The following is a 15742-nucleotide window of genomic DNA, read 5'->3' as shown; positions in this document are numbered from 1 at the left end:
GCAGTAGCAGCAGCAGCAAGCCAAAGAAAGCCAAGGCTTGTCAGCAAACCACTGGAAGCAGACTTCCCTGGTGGTCTAGTGGTTAAGAGTTTGCCTTCCAATGCAAGGGCTGCAAGTTCAGTCCTTGGTTTGAGAACTAAGATCCACTTGCCGGCAGCATGCTTGTTAAGTCACTTCAGTCATGTCTGACTCTTTGGACTGTAGCCCGCCAAGCTCCTCTGTCCGTGGGGTTCTCCAGGCAAGAATCCTGGAGGGGGTTGCCGTGCTCTCCTCCAGGGGATCTTCCCGATCCAGAATTTGAACTGGCCTCACCACAACTAGAGAACCCCTGGAGTGCCCCAGCTCGAGAAATCCTATGCGCCTTGACGAAGGCCCAGTGCAGCCTAAATAAATAATAAAATAAAAGTATGTAAATTAAAAAATCACCAAAAGCTAGGAAGAGGCAAGGAGGCAAGAATGACTTCCCCTAGAAGCTGCAGAAGCATGGCCTTATTGATTTCAGACTTTTGGCCTCAGAAAAGTGAATGAATATATTTTTATTGTTTTAAGCTATCCTGATTGTGGCATTTTAATATGGCAGCCCTAGGAAACTGACACGCTCCGTCCCCTATCCTTTTCTCTCTCTATTTTTTTTCAGAACCTTTTGAGAATACGTTGCATACATCATGCTTCTTTACCTCTCAGTCTGTCAGTGCTCCTTCCCTAAAAATAAGAGGGACTTTTCCTCACAGAACCATGGGAGTTATCAAAAATCAAGAAATTCAGGACTTCCCTGGTGGTCCAGTGGTAAATATTTCACACTCCCAGTGCAGGGCCTACAAGTCTGATCCTTGATCCAGGAGCTAAGAGCTCACATGCCACCCGGCAAAGACTAAAAATAAAAATAAATGAAATAAAAGAGAGTAAGACCTAAATTAAAAACTATTTTTTTGACTAGACCAGAACCACCGAGCTCTAACCAGATTCTCTTCATCACGGTTGAGATCCAGGCGCTTCCAAGATGCCAGCTTACTACTCTTTCTTCATGGACCCTGACACCAAACTCATTGGAGATATGACACTGTTGCCCATCAGAAGTCAGTTCAAAGGACCTGCCCCGAGAGAGACAAAAGAGACAGATACTGTGGATGAAGCTATCTATTACTTTAAGGCCAATGTCTTCTTCAAAAACTATGAAATTAAGAATGAAGCCGATAGGATCTTGATATATATAACTCTACGTTTCTGAGTGTCTAAAGAAACTCCAAAAGTGCACTTCTAAAAGCCAAGGCGAGAAAGAAATGTATACACTGGGAATCACTAATTTTCCCATTCCCAGAGAGCCTGGTTTTCCACTTAATGCCATTTACACCAAACCTGCAAACAAACAGGAAGATGAAGTGATGAGGGCCTGCTTACAATGGCTGAGGCAAGAGGCTGGACTGAGACTTTGTGAGAAAGTTTTTGACTCTCAGAATGATAAACCCAGCAAGTGGTGGACTTGCTTTGTGAAGGGACAATTCATGAACAAGAGTCTTTCAGGACCTGGACAATATAGGCAGCCTTGGGCAGCCACTGTCTCCACATCTGTGGGCAGCATTTGCAGCAAGATGTATGCAGTTCTTTGCCTTTATTTCCTAAAGTTTTATACAGAGGAGAGAAGAGTGTGTCTTTATTTGAAGAGCTCTTTATCAAGAATTTGGGGTGGGATGGGTGGGGAAGAATGAGTTGTTGACTGGTGATTTGAAATGTCTGCAGTATTCAGCTGATACTTAATAATGATAAAGAAAAAAAATACTTTTTAAAAATTCAGGAAGTTCAACATTAGCACCACACGCTTATCCAATCCAAAGTCCATATTCAGTCTCGTCAATCGTCCTAGTCATATCCTATCCAGCAACTGTATTTTCCCAGCCTGGGATGTCATGTGAGACTGGGAGTTGCACTGAGTCGTCTCTTTCTCACTTCCTTCACCCTGGAGCCCCTTCCCATCTTTCCTGGATGTTTGTGACCCTGACACTTTGAAGAGGGCAGGCCTCTTTTGTGTAATGACTTTGCATGTGGGTTTGTCTGGTGTCTCCTGGCGATCAGATGCATTTTTGGCAGGAATTCCCCGGAAGTGATTCCCTGGACATGTCCTCCTTGGTCTGTCATTGCAAGGGCACCTGATTTCAGTATATTCTACCCCTGGGGATGTTTGCTTTGATTACTGGATCACAGTTGCATCTGCTAGGTTGCTCTGGCATGGATCATTACTTTTCTCTTTGTAACTCTTCCCTTAGCTTTAAACACACATACCTTGCTTTGTTATGTAAGCAATACATCTTGAGGATTTTAGTACATTGATTCCTAGAAAGGGAATCTTGCCACACCAGCAAAGAGAACTCTCTCCTGCTTTTCTTTTACATGCGTGTGTCTCCCATTATATGGATGTACCATGATTTGCTAAACAGTCTATAGATGGATGGTGGGGGTGGTGGTTTAGTCTTTAAGTCAACCCTTGCGACTCCAAGAACTGTAGCCCACCAGGCTTCTCTGTCCCTGGAATTCTCCAGGCAAGAATACGGGAGTGGGTTGCCATGCGCTTCTTCAGGGGCTCTTCCCGACCCAGGGATCAAATCTGGGTCTTCTGCATTGCAAACAGAATTCTTTTTACCGACTAAGCCACCAGGGAAGCCCCTATAAATGGATATTTGGGCCACTTCCAGTCTTTTGCTACTCCTTTCTTTGTTCTTCAAATGCATACTCTTGGGGTTCTCCCTTCTGGCGCAATCCTTAATCCTTTCTCTCATTTTCTCCTCTTCTGTCTGACACTGATTCACCATTTTCTCTCCTTTCTCCACACTCTCTAGATGATCTCACCCTCCTCCTCAGCTTAAAATTCCTCCCATGTGCCAATGACTTCTAAATTTATATCCCCACCCCATCTCTTCCCTGCACTCCAGGCTTGTATGTCTAACTCTGTTTGAATGTCTGCTAGGCATATCAAATTTAAGAACCCCCCCAAACAGAATTCCTGACCTCATAGCTCATTTCTCCCTAGAGTTTCCCCATCGTAGTGAATAGACCCACCAACATTCTAAACTTTTGAGCCAAAGATAGAGTCATTAAAATTTTTTTTAATTGAGGTACAATTCATGTAATATAAAATTAACCATTTTAAGCAGGAATAAAGTGTGGAAGTGTTAGTAGCTCAGTCAGGTCCAACTCTTTGCAACCCCATGGACTGTAGTCCACCAGGCTCCTCTGTCCATGGGATTCTCCAGGCAAGAATAGTGGAGTGGATTGCCATTCCCTTCTCCAGGGGATCTTCCCGACACAAGAATCAAACCTGGGTCCCCTGCGTTGCAGGCGAATATTTTATCATCTGAGCCACCAGAGAAGCCCTTTCACTGTCATTGTTAAGCATGTATGACTTTTATTTATTTTTAAAATACTTTCATTTATTTATTTATTTCTGGCTGTGCTGAGTCTTTGTTGCTGCGAGGACTTGCCTCTAGTCACAGCGAGCAGGGACTGTTCTTCATGTGGTGTGTGGGTTTCTCATTGCAGCTGCTTCTCTTGTTGCAGAGCAGAGGCTCTGGGGCTCCATAGCTGCGGTTCTGGGCTCCAGAGCACAGGCCTAGTGGTTGTGGTGCGTGGACTTCGTTGCTTTGCAGCATGTGGGGTCCTCCTGGACCAGGGGTCAAGCCTGCTCCTCCTGCACTGGCAGGAGGACTCTTCACCACTGAGCTACTAGGGAAGCCTTAAAAGTGACCATTTTAAAGTGCACGAGTGGCATTAAGTACCATCACAACGTTGTGCAAACATCACCTCTATCTAGTCCAAGAACTGTCATCATCCCCAAAGGAAATCTGATACTGATTAGGCAGTCACTCCTCATTCCCTCCTCCCTCAATCCCTGGCACCTGCTAATCAATTTTATATCTCTACAGCTTTACTTATTTTGGAGAATTTTTTTTTTTTTTGACTGCATGGCATGCAGGATCTTCTCTGACCAAGGACTGAACCCATGACCCCACACTGGGAGCACAGAGTCTTAACCACTGGACCACCAGGGAAGTCCTGGAGACTTTATATAAGTGGAATCATATACATGTGGTGTTTTGTGTCTGGCTTCTTTGACTTAGCATACTGTCTTCAAGGCTTATCCATGTTAAAGCATGTATCACAATTCCATTCCTTCCTTTGGCTGAATAATATTCCATTTTATGGCTATACCATATACAACACTGTAAATAAATTGTATTTGAATTTCTTAAAAAGTGGTTAAAAGAATTAAAGACAGATGCTGGGCTTAGAATGTTGTCTGGCACGCAGCATACCCTATGTAAGTTACAGTGATGACACCTTTTAAAAACAATACTGTTGCTGTGGTTATTCTATGTGTCCTTCAAGATCCCATCCAGTGTCACCTCCTCCAGGAAGCCTTCTCCGGGTGAGTCCAGATAGGGATCTGTTGCTCAAATTTCCCCAGAATATTTTATTTAGTTTTTTCTTTAAACCTCAGCAAAACATGTCCCAATTATTATACTCTGTATTCTACACCCCACACCAAGTATCAGAATATTATATTCGTGATAATTATAGTGTTTCTCTCCCTGGCTGTAAACAGGCTGGCCTGGCCAGTCATAACCACTGGATTAAACTCCTAAAAGCAGAGCTTGTTTCATTCACTCAAGTATGCCCAACACGTCGCCTGGAGCCAGGAACAGGGAGACTTCTCAGGCAATATTGGTGGATCCAATAAGCAGACCATTTGGTCCCCTCCCTCTCTACTTGGAATGTGTGTAAACCCAGGGATATGCAATGGTGCCTCAAGGATTCATAAATTCATGGCAAAAAAAGTTTTTTGCAAGGAGTTTGTTAGAAAGATCTTTATTACAAGTCTCTTTTCCCCTCAGTTTTATTGAAAAACAATTGACATACATCACTGTAAAAGTTTTGGACTTCCCCTGTGGCAAGGGATTCTTTCCCTGAGATTCTTTCCCTCAGATGGCAAAGAATCTGCCTGCAATGCGGGAGACCTGGGTTTGATCCCCGGGTTGGGAAGACCCCTTGGAGGAGGGCATGGCAACCCACCCCAGTATTCTTACCTAGAGAATTCCATGGACAGAGGAGCCTGGTGGACTACAGTCCATGGGGTTGCAAAGAGTCAGATACCACTAAGTGACTAACACACACTGAATAAGTTTAAGGTGTACAGCATATAGGTTTGACTTACTGTATTGTAAAATGATTACCACAGTAATTTCAGCCAATATCCACCTCTTCTCAATAAAAAGAAAAGAAGGAAAAGAAAAAGAAAAAAAAATGTCTCTCCTTGTGTTGAGAACTCTTAGAATTCTTCTTTTTAAAAAAATTATTTATTTATTTGGCTGCATTGAGTCTTATTTGGGGCCAGCAGGATCTTTGTTGCAAATGAGAGATCTTCACTGTGACGTGCAGGACCTTTTTAGTTAAACACACTTGCTCCTGGACTTCCTGGTGGCCCAGTGGTTAAGACTCTGTGTTACCATGGCACACAGCATAGGTTCAATCCCCAGTCCGGGAAGATCTCACATGCCACTGTGGCCCAGGAAGGTGGGGGGAGATATTTTTGTTCTTCTTGATTCATGTTTTGTACAAGAAAAAGTAACAGCCCACATTCTTCCACCAAACTTTCCATTTATCCATTTATTTATAGCCACACAGATTTATGGATCCCTATCTTATTCAAGGGGCTATGATCTGTTGCCCTCACTTATACCCTTGATGCTCAAAACATGCAGCTTTGACCCATAGGAGCCCTGTGGGAGCGCTTCAAGCTGTTTCTGTGCCCTTCCACCTGTTTCCATCATTTTTTTAGTATATCCTTACTTTCTGACCCCCCAAAATGTTACAAGATCATCTTGTATATTCCCTGTCCCACGATTCCTTGAATCAGTCATTTTCTCAAGGGAGAAAAGAGTGTACGTCTGAAGGCAGGTGGCTGACCCCCTCATCCCTGAATGAGCCCCTCGGACTCTTGATTTCTACGCAACTGGGCAGAGTGACCAGCAGAAGCAATGCTCTAATGGTTGCCATGGAGACTGCTGGGCCTCGGAGCAGAAGGCGGTGACGTCACTGTGGGAGCTAGTGCAGCGAGCGGCCGCATCCATGTCTCGGCCAGGCCACAGGGAGGTGAGGGCAGCCTTTGGGCCAGTGGCAAAGAATGAGCTTTCCTGCCTGCTGGACACCCACCCACGATACCCCACTGGCAGCACCCCTGGAATGATCAGCAGTTCCAGATCTGCTAAGCGTGCCAGAGCCTGCAAGACCTTTGAAGACCACCGCCAAGAATGAGGAAGCAGCATCTTCAGACCCTCCACGGTGCAGCCTGGCCTAGGACTCAGGATTCCCCAGACCGCTGGCAGACACCCACCCCCTGCTTCACATGGTTTAAGTCCCTAAGGAATTCCCAAGCACCCCCTCGGAGGAAGATTATAGAAGGCTGGACACCTGCAGCCCTGTGGGCAGGGCCAAGGGCATGTTTGACCAACGTGGACAAACTGGGCCCTCTGAGGCCTCTCCCTTCACCTTTGAGTGTGGCATCATGGATAATTTTTTTGATTCCTGAGGCAGCTCAGGTGTGCACCAGCAGGCATACTTGCCCCTCGGGGAGTTGGGCAAGATGCTGTTTGGGGGCAAGGACATTGCACTGTTGGAGCATGGGTGCCAGGCCCTTGAGGTGAACAGTTACAAGTCCCTGATGATCCGAGGTATCCCGGAAGACTGCAGTCATGAGAAGTTTGAAAAGATCATAAGTCCCCTACCCCCATCCTAAAACTTTGAAGTGGCTGGAAAGGCCTTTGTGGAAGAAGAGAGCTCTAGAGCAGCCACCTTTAGGCTGGCTGAGGGCATCAATTACGCCGTGATCCCCAGGGAAATCAAGGGCAACGGCAGAACGTGGAGCGTGGTCTACATGCCCCAGAAGCAGTTCCTGACCAAACCGACCTTCCCACAGAGCGAGGGCGGGATGGTGAAGGATGTGTCCGGGGTCCTGAGACAGGAGCTGCGTCCAACAGTGATGGGCCCCAGAGAGCTTCCTGCTAGGAAGTGCATTGTGTAGGGGCCAGGGAAGAAGCGGGGGGCTGGGGCCACCGACTGGGTGGTCCAAGTGCCACCTCTGGACTCCCCAGAGAAGGAGAGCAAGGCTGGAGACGGCAAGAAAGGCAAGGGGAAGCACAGAAAAACCGTTGACAACACCACGCATCTTACAAGCAGCTGTGAGGTGACCTGGGGTGGGCGTTGGGGGCGGCTGAGTGAGGTTGGGCGTCAGCTGAGTGGGTGTGGGTAGCGACTTGGGAAGGTGGGTACCCTCTAAGTAAACTTGGGGAATGTGAGTCGTGTGGATGATGCGGTGAGGATGGGTATCATTCAAGAGAGTGGGTAACTTGAGTAAGCATGGGTAACATCTGATTAGTGTGAGTGAAGGTGGGTATTTTTATCTGAGTGAACTCATGGGTGGCATCTTAGTGGATGCAGTTAACATCTAGCTGAGTGGGGATCACTGGTCCATTCATTCATGTGTATTGCACACCTACCATGCCCCAGGAGCTGTTCCAGGAGCTGGGGATACAGAACTGAGCATACCCAACACGAGGTTCTACCTTTACACCCCTCCTGCTGCTGCTGTTGCTGCTAAGTTGCTTCAGTCGTGTCCAACTCTGTGTGACCCCATAGATGGCAGCCCAACAGGCTCCCCTATCCCTGGGATTCTCCAGGCAAGAACACTGGAGTGGGTTGCCATTTCCTTCTCCAATGCATGAAAGTGAAAAGTGAAAGTGAAGTCGCTCAGTCATGTCTGACTCTTAGCGACCCCTGGACTGCAGCCTACCAGGCTCCTCCGTCCATGGGATTTTCCAGGCAAGAATACTGGAGTGGGATGCCATCGCCTTCTCTTCACACCCCTGCTAGTGAGTGGTTAATGTTTGAGTTACTTGGGAACCTCTGAGTGGGTGTGGGTACCATGCGGACAGATGTGGATAATATCTGGTTGAGTATGAATCATTCATTCACTCAACAAATGTTTCCTGGACACCTACAGTGTCGTGTTCCAGTCGCTAAGTCATGTCCGACTCTTTGCAACCCCATGGATGGCAGTACACCAGGCTTCCCTGTCCTTTGCTATCCCCCAGAATTTGCTTAAACTCATGTCCATTGGTGATGCCATCCAACCATCTCATCCTCTGACGCCCCCTTCTCCTCCTGCCCTCAATCCTTCCAAGCATCAGGGTCTTTTCCAGTGAGTCGACTCTTCACATCAGGTGGCCAAAGTATTGGAGCTTCAGCTTCAGCATGTCTTTCCAATGAATATTCAGGGTTGATTTCCTTTAGGAATGACTGGTTTGAAATTCTTGCTGTCCAACGGACTCTCAAGAGTCTTCTTCAGCTCTGCAGTTTGAAAGCATCACCAGGCACTATTCCAGGCACTGTGGATACATTAGGGAACAAAAGAGACCCAAACCTTGCCCTCGCAGCATTCATATTAAATATTTGAGGACACGTGGGTAACGTCTGAGTTGTTTGAATAGTTGAATACATATGAGCGAGCATGGGTCACTTGAGTGTGTGGGTAGCATCTCGAGTATGAGCGAGTACATAAACTCGAATGGGTAATATCTGAGTAGTTGTGCACAACATAGAATCTGCCTGCAAATGTAGGAGACCTGAGTTCATTCCCTTGGGCTGAAAGATCTGGAAAAGGGAATAGCTGTGGGAGTGATACCCGAATACGCCTGTGGGTATTATTTGAGTGGGGTGAGGGTAACTTCTGAGTGAGGATGAGTCCCAAAGATCCACAGAGTGGAACAACCCGGAGATGCCAGGGTACCAGCTGCGCAGTCGCAGTTGGAGCCTAGCAGCCGGTCAGAGGGTTGCTATGGAGACTGTAGGCTGCTTCTGGCGCCTGCATAAACAGGTGTTTTCGAGAAGTGGAAGAGGAAATAGGGTCTGGAAGTCCAGGGTTTTGCAGAAGGTCTCTTACCAGAGTTGAGGAATAGCCAAGCAGGAAGAACGTTTCAGGGAGATCCGTGCTTGGGAACAAGGCCACGATCCCCTTTGCCATTCATAGCGGCCTGATGTTGGGGACAAACCCTCTTGCTGGGTGGGTATTGCGAGGAGGAGGCCCAGACCCCTTCAGCTTTGGGCTCTGCTAGAAATCCGCCCATTGCAAAGTCTGGAGCCATTTTTTTGTTTTGTTTTGTCTTTTATAAGAACTGGGCTTCCCTGATACCTCAGTTGGTGAAGAATCTGCCTGCAATGCGGGAGACCTGGGTTCAATCCCTGGGTTGGGAAGATCCCCTGAAGAAGGGAAAGGCTATTCACTCCAATACAGAGCCTGCTGTATAGTCCATGGAGTCGCAAAGAGTCGGACACAACTGAGCGACTTTGTCTTTCACCTCTAATATACATCTGGTGCAAGCTTGTCCACAATGGGCCACTCTTTTGCACAAGGCAAGCAGATACCATGGCAGAGAACGTGAGGTGCCTCCTTACCAGGTATGGAAACCTCACTGCTCTGCGTGTGACTTGAAAAAAGCTGTCACTGTCTTCTACAGGCTGGGTCTCCCTTACAGGATTGATCAGTGGTGGGACCTTTCTGCTCTGAGTGGCGCTTGGGGTGAGGGTACATGTACGTGCTTAAGTCACTCAGTCCTGTCTGACTCTGCGACCCCGTGGACTGTAGCCCACCAGACTCCTCTGTCCATGGGATTCTCCAGGCAAGAGTACTGAAGTGGATTGCTGTGCCCATCTCCATGGGATCTTCCCCACTCAGGAATCGAACCCACGTCCCTTACGTCTCCTGCATTGGCAGGGGGGTTCTTTACCACTAGCGCCACCTGGGAAATCCGGGGTGAGGATATGGTTCTCCCCAAATTAAAACCCAGAAGCTCTATTGTGCTCTACTCTCTAAAGAACAAAAGACGAGGCTTCCAGGGAATGGTCCCAAACCAGCAATGATAGAGGTTACCTTCAAGAATGATCAGTTAAAAAAAAAAAAAAAGAATGATCAGTTTACAGACTTCCCTGGTGGTCCAGTGGTTAAGACTCCACGCTCCCATTACAGGAAGTATGGGCTCGATCCCTGGTTAGGGAACTAAGATCGCACTGTGCCTGCATGGCAAAAAAACAACTAATACAACATTAGTGGGTAGTCCCCAAGTCTATAAGCTGAGTCCCCCCTAATGGTGAGGGAAAACCACAATGAAATCAATCAAGCAAAATGCAAGTGTCTGTGGATAGACAGAGCTCTCGTCAGGACATCTGACTTAGAAGTTTGCAAACATCCATTAGCTCAAGGGTCTTCAAAGATGTGAGCTGAATCTCTTTTTTAAAATGCAACTGGGGAATCCGCCTGCCAGTGCAGGAGACACAGGTTCGATCCCTGGTCCGGGAAGATCCCGCATGCCACGCAGAGCAGCTGGGCCTGCGTACTCTGGGCCAGAGTATTGAGCGAGCCTGTGCGCTAGAGCCCGGGGCCACAACTGCTGAAGTCTGATTGCCCTAGAGCCCGTGCTCCACAGCAAGAGAGGCCGCCATACTGAGAGGCCCACACACCACAGCTCGAGAGCAGCCCCTCTCTACAACTAGAGAAAAGCCACACAGCAGTGAAGACCCAGCACAGCCACAGATACATAAATAATGTTTAAGTGCAATTTACAGAGACAGACTCAGATCCTTACCTGCCAAACTGTAATAGTGGAGACGGCCCCCCTCCCCTGCCACTCAGTGTATTATGATGGTGGGCGTCAGTCATGTCTGTGAACTCTAGCATCCAATCCCTTTTCTTATTTCTGCAAGGCTACCTCCATTTTGCCCCCCTCCCAGAGCCAAGAGGTGGAAGTCCTTTCCCCATGCCCCCACCTTGGCAGCCAGGATGCAGGCAAGCCACCCACCCTCAGGCAGTCAGAAACTCCTCTTAAGACCTTGCATTTACAGCAGCTGTCAAGACAGAGGAAGTTTCAGAGTTCACTTGCTTTGACATGGTCCAAAGCCTGCAAGACTCTGATTTCTGTCCGTTCCGCAAGCTGGCTGTCTACCATCAGCCTTGGAAGCCTTTGTTTTGGTCAACGGTTGGGATAAAGCCGTTCCTGCCATCCTCATAGGTATATCTGAACAACTTGCAAAAGCGTCCATGGTCTGAAAGTTTGGAGCTCTCTACTGATCTTTGTTGCTCAGTTGTGCCAGACTCTTTGCCACCCATGGACTATAATCCACTCCTCTGTCCATGGGATTTTCCAGGCCAGAATACTGGAGCAGGTTGCCATTCCCTTCTTTAGGCAATCTTCCTGACTCAAGAACTGAACCCAGGTCTCCTGCATTGCAGGCAGATTCTTTACCATCTGAGCCACCAAGGAATCACCTAGTCAATGGACATGAGTTTGAGCAAACTCCTGGAGATGGTGAAGGACAGGAAAGCCTGGCATGCTGCAGCCCACAGGGTTGCAGAGAGTCAGACAAGATTGAACAATTGATCTTTGTATTCCTTGTAAATTGCCAACCTGTGCATACTCACTCACAGAATATTGTACTATTTTGTCTCTTGTTCCCTCAGAGTTTACAGAATAAAGGCTACACAACCCTCAGGCACATTCATTTGTGGAGTATGTTATTCTCCCATCAAGGCACATTCATTGTATAGAAACAAAGGCCAGTGTGACATTTCTTCTCATCATATTGCAGTATTAAGACTGCATTTAAAAAAGAAAAAAGACTGCATTTGTGCTTCTTGTGGGCTTGGGGTGTTTCCCATAAACATTCACATTTGTAGACAGAACATGAGTGATTGTTCAAGGCTGCTCATAAAACCCCAAACTCCTACCACTTCTCTTTTGAGTTTCTCTAGACCAATTGAAGAGTATCCTGAGATTGTAATGCGAACTGTTGCATGAAACAGTTGCCATTTGAAGCTACTTATCAGTGTGGGTCCAGACACGGCTGACACACTGCAAACCCTAAGTAAATTGGATGTGCTAGCTGATAGAATCCCAGGGACGGGGGAGCCTGGTGGGCTGCCGTCTATGGGGTCGCACAGAGTCGGACATGACTGAAGTGACTTAGCAGCAGCAGCTGATGGAAGGTTGTAACTGGCCTTTGTAAACCCGTTTTCAAAACGTAGGTTCAATTAAAAATCATTGTTCTTTGTGGTTGATGCTATATCATACAAATATGAACTTATAAAATAAATGGCTTCCCAGGTGGCTCAGTGGTAAAGAATCTGCCTGCCTATGCAGGAGACAAAGAAGACGTGGGTTCGATCCCTGGGTCAGGAAGATCCCCTGGAGAAGAAAATGGCAACCCACTCCAGTATTCTTGCCTGGACAGAGGAGCCTAGTGAGCTACAGTCCATGGGGTTGCAAAGAGTCAGGCATGACTTAGCAACTGAGCAAGAACATCCAGTGCAATCATAGCCCATTCTTCGATGTGTTGGGGGTGGGGGTCCAAGGTAGATTTAATTTGGAGAAGCAATTTATTTCTGGGTTCTCTGTTGCTGTGTGGGCTTTTCCCTAGCAGGGGCTGCTCTCCAGTTGCAGTGTGTAGGCTTCTCATTGTGGCGGCTTCTCTCGTTTCGGAACACAGGTCGTAGGGCACGTGGGCTCAGTAGTTTCAGCTCCTAGGACCCACAGCACAGGCTCTACGGTTGTGGTGCAGGGGCTTAGCTATTCCTGGGATGTGGAATCTTGCCGGGCCAGGGATCGAACCTGTGTCTCCCGCAGTGGCAGGTAGATTCTTTACCACTGAGCCTCCAAGGAAGCCCCCACACTGTTTTTGAAAAGGGGTGTTATCAGATCTCATGGCCAACAGAACACAAAACACACAGCTTTCTCCTGTCCCACGGGCTTCCAGTGGCTAATGGGAAAGGTGAAAATTTTCTCTTGAATAAAAATAGTAACAGCTATCCAGTGTTGCAGGCACTGGGCAGAGTCCTTCATCTTCATTAATTCGTTGTATCCTCCCATCCCTTGAGCTATGGGACTTACAGGTCCATATCTCCTGATCCAAAACCTTGACACAACACAGATAAATATCTCTGCAAGTGCATAGTGGAGCTAACTCTGAAATTCCTCTAACTGGTTTCCTCACTAGGCAGCCTGGCAATTAAAGGAACATGTCTGGTGTGTGGAGGTTTGGAGGTGAGGAGTGTTGAACAGATGGCCTAGGCTCAAGTCCTGGCTCCCCTACTTTGCAGAGCGTGAGCCTGGGCAAGCCACTTAACCCTCGGTGACTCGGCTTGCTTATCTGTAAAATGGGGATGATAGTAACCTATTTCACCAGGTTTATGGGAGGAGTAAATTTGTTCAGATGTGTAAATGATTTAGCAGTGACCGACAGGGGGAAGCTGTTCAGTGTGGGCCATTGGGATCCTGGGTCCAGTGTCAGTTGGTGTTTTGCGTTAACAAAGAACACGTCAACCTGGTATTAGATCTCTGGTTCCGGAACTTGACAAATATGTACCAAGCTCCTTTAGGAGACAATATGTTCTCTGTGTGCTGACAAAAGGCTGCTTTGGAATGTGGGATGCCAAGGGGCAGGCTGGTGAATCCACAAAAGTTCTGACTTCAAGAGACAGTAGTACCCAACTGTGGCTGGCATCAACCGAGCACACAATAGAGGGAGAGGCAAAGGATTTGGAGCTACACAGGCCTGGGTTCAACTCTTGACTCTGCCACTTGTTTAGCTGTGTGCCTTCAGAGAGCTGACTTCACTGCTCTGGGCCTCAGTTTCTTTATCTATAAATTGGGGCTACTGGTACCCATGCTATAGATTCTTTGCAACCAGAGATTATACAACCTGCAGTGAAAAACAGAGGCTCTGAAATAGTCATAGCAGCTATAATCATAAACCCTGGAGTAGGAAATGGCAACCCACTCCAGTATTCCTGCCTGGAGAATCTCATGGACAGAGGAGCCTGGTGGGCTACAGTCCAGGGGGTCGCAAAGAGTCAGACACAACTGAGAGACTAACACACTTTAATCATAAAACTGCTAGGACCCAGATCTCTACTGACAATGAACAGATAAACTGTGGAGTAATCACATATAGCTAACAAAAAGAAATGAACTACAGATACACACAGCAACACAAATGAATCTCAAAATCACGATGTTAAGTGAAAGAAGCCAGACAAAAAGGGCACATGCTATATGATTCTTTTAATATAAAATTCTAGCAAAAGCAGCACTTGAAGGACTGAAATCAGATCAGTGGTCGGGGGGTAGGCAAAAGGGGACTGCCACAAAAAGTGCAAGGGAAGTTTTGGGGGGTTCTATATATTTTTGGGGGTATGGTTTTTTTTAGGGTTCTGGTGGTGATCATGACTCTAAAACTTACCACAGGGGACATTTTAAAAAGAATATGTTGTATAAGATGTAAAGTATGCTTTCAGTAAAGCTGACAATGAAATAAACAGTGGGGTGGTCTGGAGGTGGGCCGCATGAGTAAAGTACTTCATTTCCATGCCTCAATTTTTCCCATCTGTGAAATGGGTTGATAATAATAGTACCTATTGCTGAGAGTGGTCATGAAGACTCAAAGAGATGTTATCTGTAAGATCAAGTGGTCAGTAAGGGGGAGACGACTTTGCGAGAAAGTTCAATGAAAGATACATAAACGCCAAAGGTTTAATTGACTCCTGAGAGAAGGGAGGTCTAACCACTGGATTGCCCTAGTATGAGGCTGGCACCTAGGGGCAGGCAGCAGACAGAAATTCTGCAGGCTGGGCCAGGAGGCATTTTAAAACATTTCCAAGGTTCCCATCACCGAAAACAGCCTGCTGGGGGTCAGGACACAGCGCCAGAATTCTTTCACTTCAGCAATAATTATTCTGCAGAGACAAGGTCAAGGAATAAAAGTTGAAGGTTTTAATTTAAAGTTTTCTCCATTGGAGTCTGAAGAATTAGTAGCTACACTAGGGGGTCTCGGTTCCTGTCCTGTGGCTGCTATAAAAAATGACCACAGACCAGCTAGCTCAGAACAACTGTGATTTACTCTCTCACAGCCCTGCCAGCCAGAAGTCCAAAATCAAGGTGTCTGCAAAGCTGTGCGCTCTCCAGACACTCTACGAAGGAGGCTTCCTTACTTCTTGCAGCTTCTGGTGACTCTAGGTGTTCCTGGGCTGGGACCCCATCACTCTGGTCTTTGCCTCCGTCTTCACATCGCCTCCTCTGATTCTGTGCCTCTTTTCTATGTCTGCATCCTCTTCCTTTGCTTCTTTCTTTTCTTTTTTTCTTTTGGCTGTGCTAGGTCTTCATTGCTGCGTGCAGGCTTTCTCTAGCTGCAGCGTGTAGGGGCTACTCTCCAGTTGCGGTGCTCGGCTTCTTGTTTCGATGGCTTCTCTTGTTTCCGAGCATGGCCTCTAGGCTGCAAGCTTCAGTAGTTGTATGTAGTACATGGGCTCAGGAGTCGTGGTGCATGGGCTTAGTTGCCCTGTGGCATCTGGAATCTTCCCGGGATCAAACCCACATCCCTTACACTGGCAGGCAGATTCTTAACCACTGAACCTCTAGGGAAGTCCTGCTTCTCTCTTAAAAGGACATTCCAGATGGCAGTTAGGGTCCACCCAGATAATCCATGGCAATCTCATCTCAAATCTTTACTGACATCTACAAAGACCCTTTTTCCAAATAAAGCAACATTTTCAAATTCCAGGAATTAAGGTGTAAAATCTTTGGGTAGATATTTTTCAACCTGAGAGACCTCCCCACCTCCACCACTCTAAAGGGCTTGTCTCCATTGCTAA

At 47.1% G+C, this 15742-nt stretch overlaps 2 protein-coding genes and 1 long non-coding RNA gene across 3 annotated transcripts in view; 2 read left to right on the top strand and 1 right to left on the bottom strand.

Moving 5' to 3' along the window:
- Window positions 1–966: 966 nt before the first annotated feature.
- Window positions 967–6303, top strand: LOC120873097 (actin-related protein 2/3 complex subunit 3-like). Its single transcript, XM_040253835.1, is given in 3 exon segments — window positions 967–1215; window positions 1217–1643; window positions 6010–6303. Coding segments are annotated over 3 exon segments (936 nt in total). The 5' UTR covers window positions 967–1000.
- A 328-nt stretch (window positions 6304–6631) lies between these two features.
- Window positions 6632–7607, top strand: PNMA8C (PNMA family member 8C). The gene is given in 2 exon segments (XM_040252472.1): window positions 6632–7181; window positions 7184–7607. Coding segments are annotated over 2 exon segments (597 nt in total). The 3' UTR covers window positions 7231–7607.
- Window positions 7608–14137: 6530 nt separating this feature from the next.
- Window positions 14138–15742, bottom strand: part of LOC120872251 — a 4593-nt gene continuing 2988 nt past the window's right edge. The window contains exon 2 of the long non-coding RNA XR_005723207.1: window positions 14138–15616. This is a non-coding gene — a long non-coding RNA (uncharacterized LOC120872251). The remainder of the gene's footprint in view (window positions 15617–15742) is intronic.

Source organism: Oryx dammah, unplaced genomic scaffold (assembly GCF_014754425.2).
Source record: "Oryx dammah isolate SB20612 unplaced genomic scaffold, SCBI_Odam_1.1 HiC_scaffold_13, whole genome shotgun sequence".
NCBI classification, from domain to species: Eukaryota; Metazoa; Chordata; class Mammalia; order Artiodactyla; family Bovidae; genus Oryx; species Oryx dammah.
This window is presented reverse-complemented; position numbering and strand designations above follow the sequence as displayed.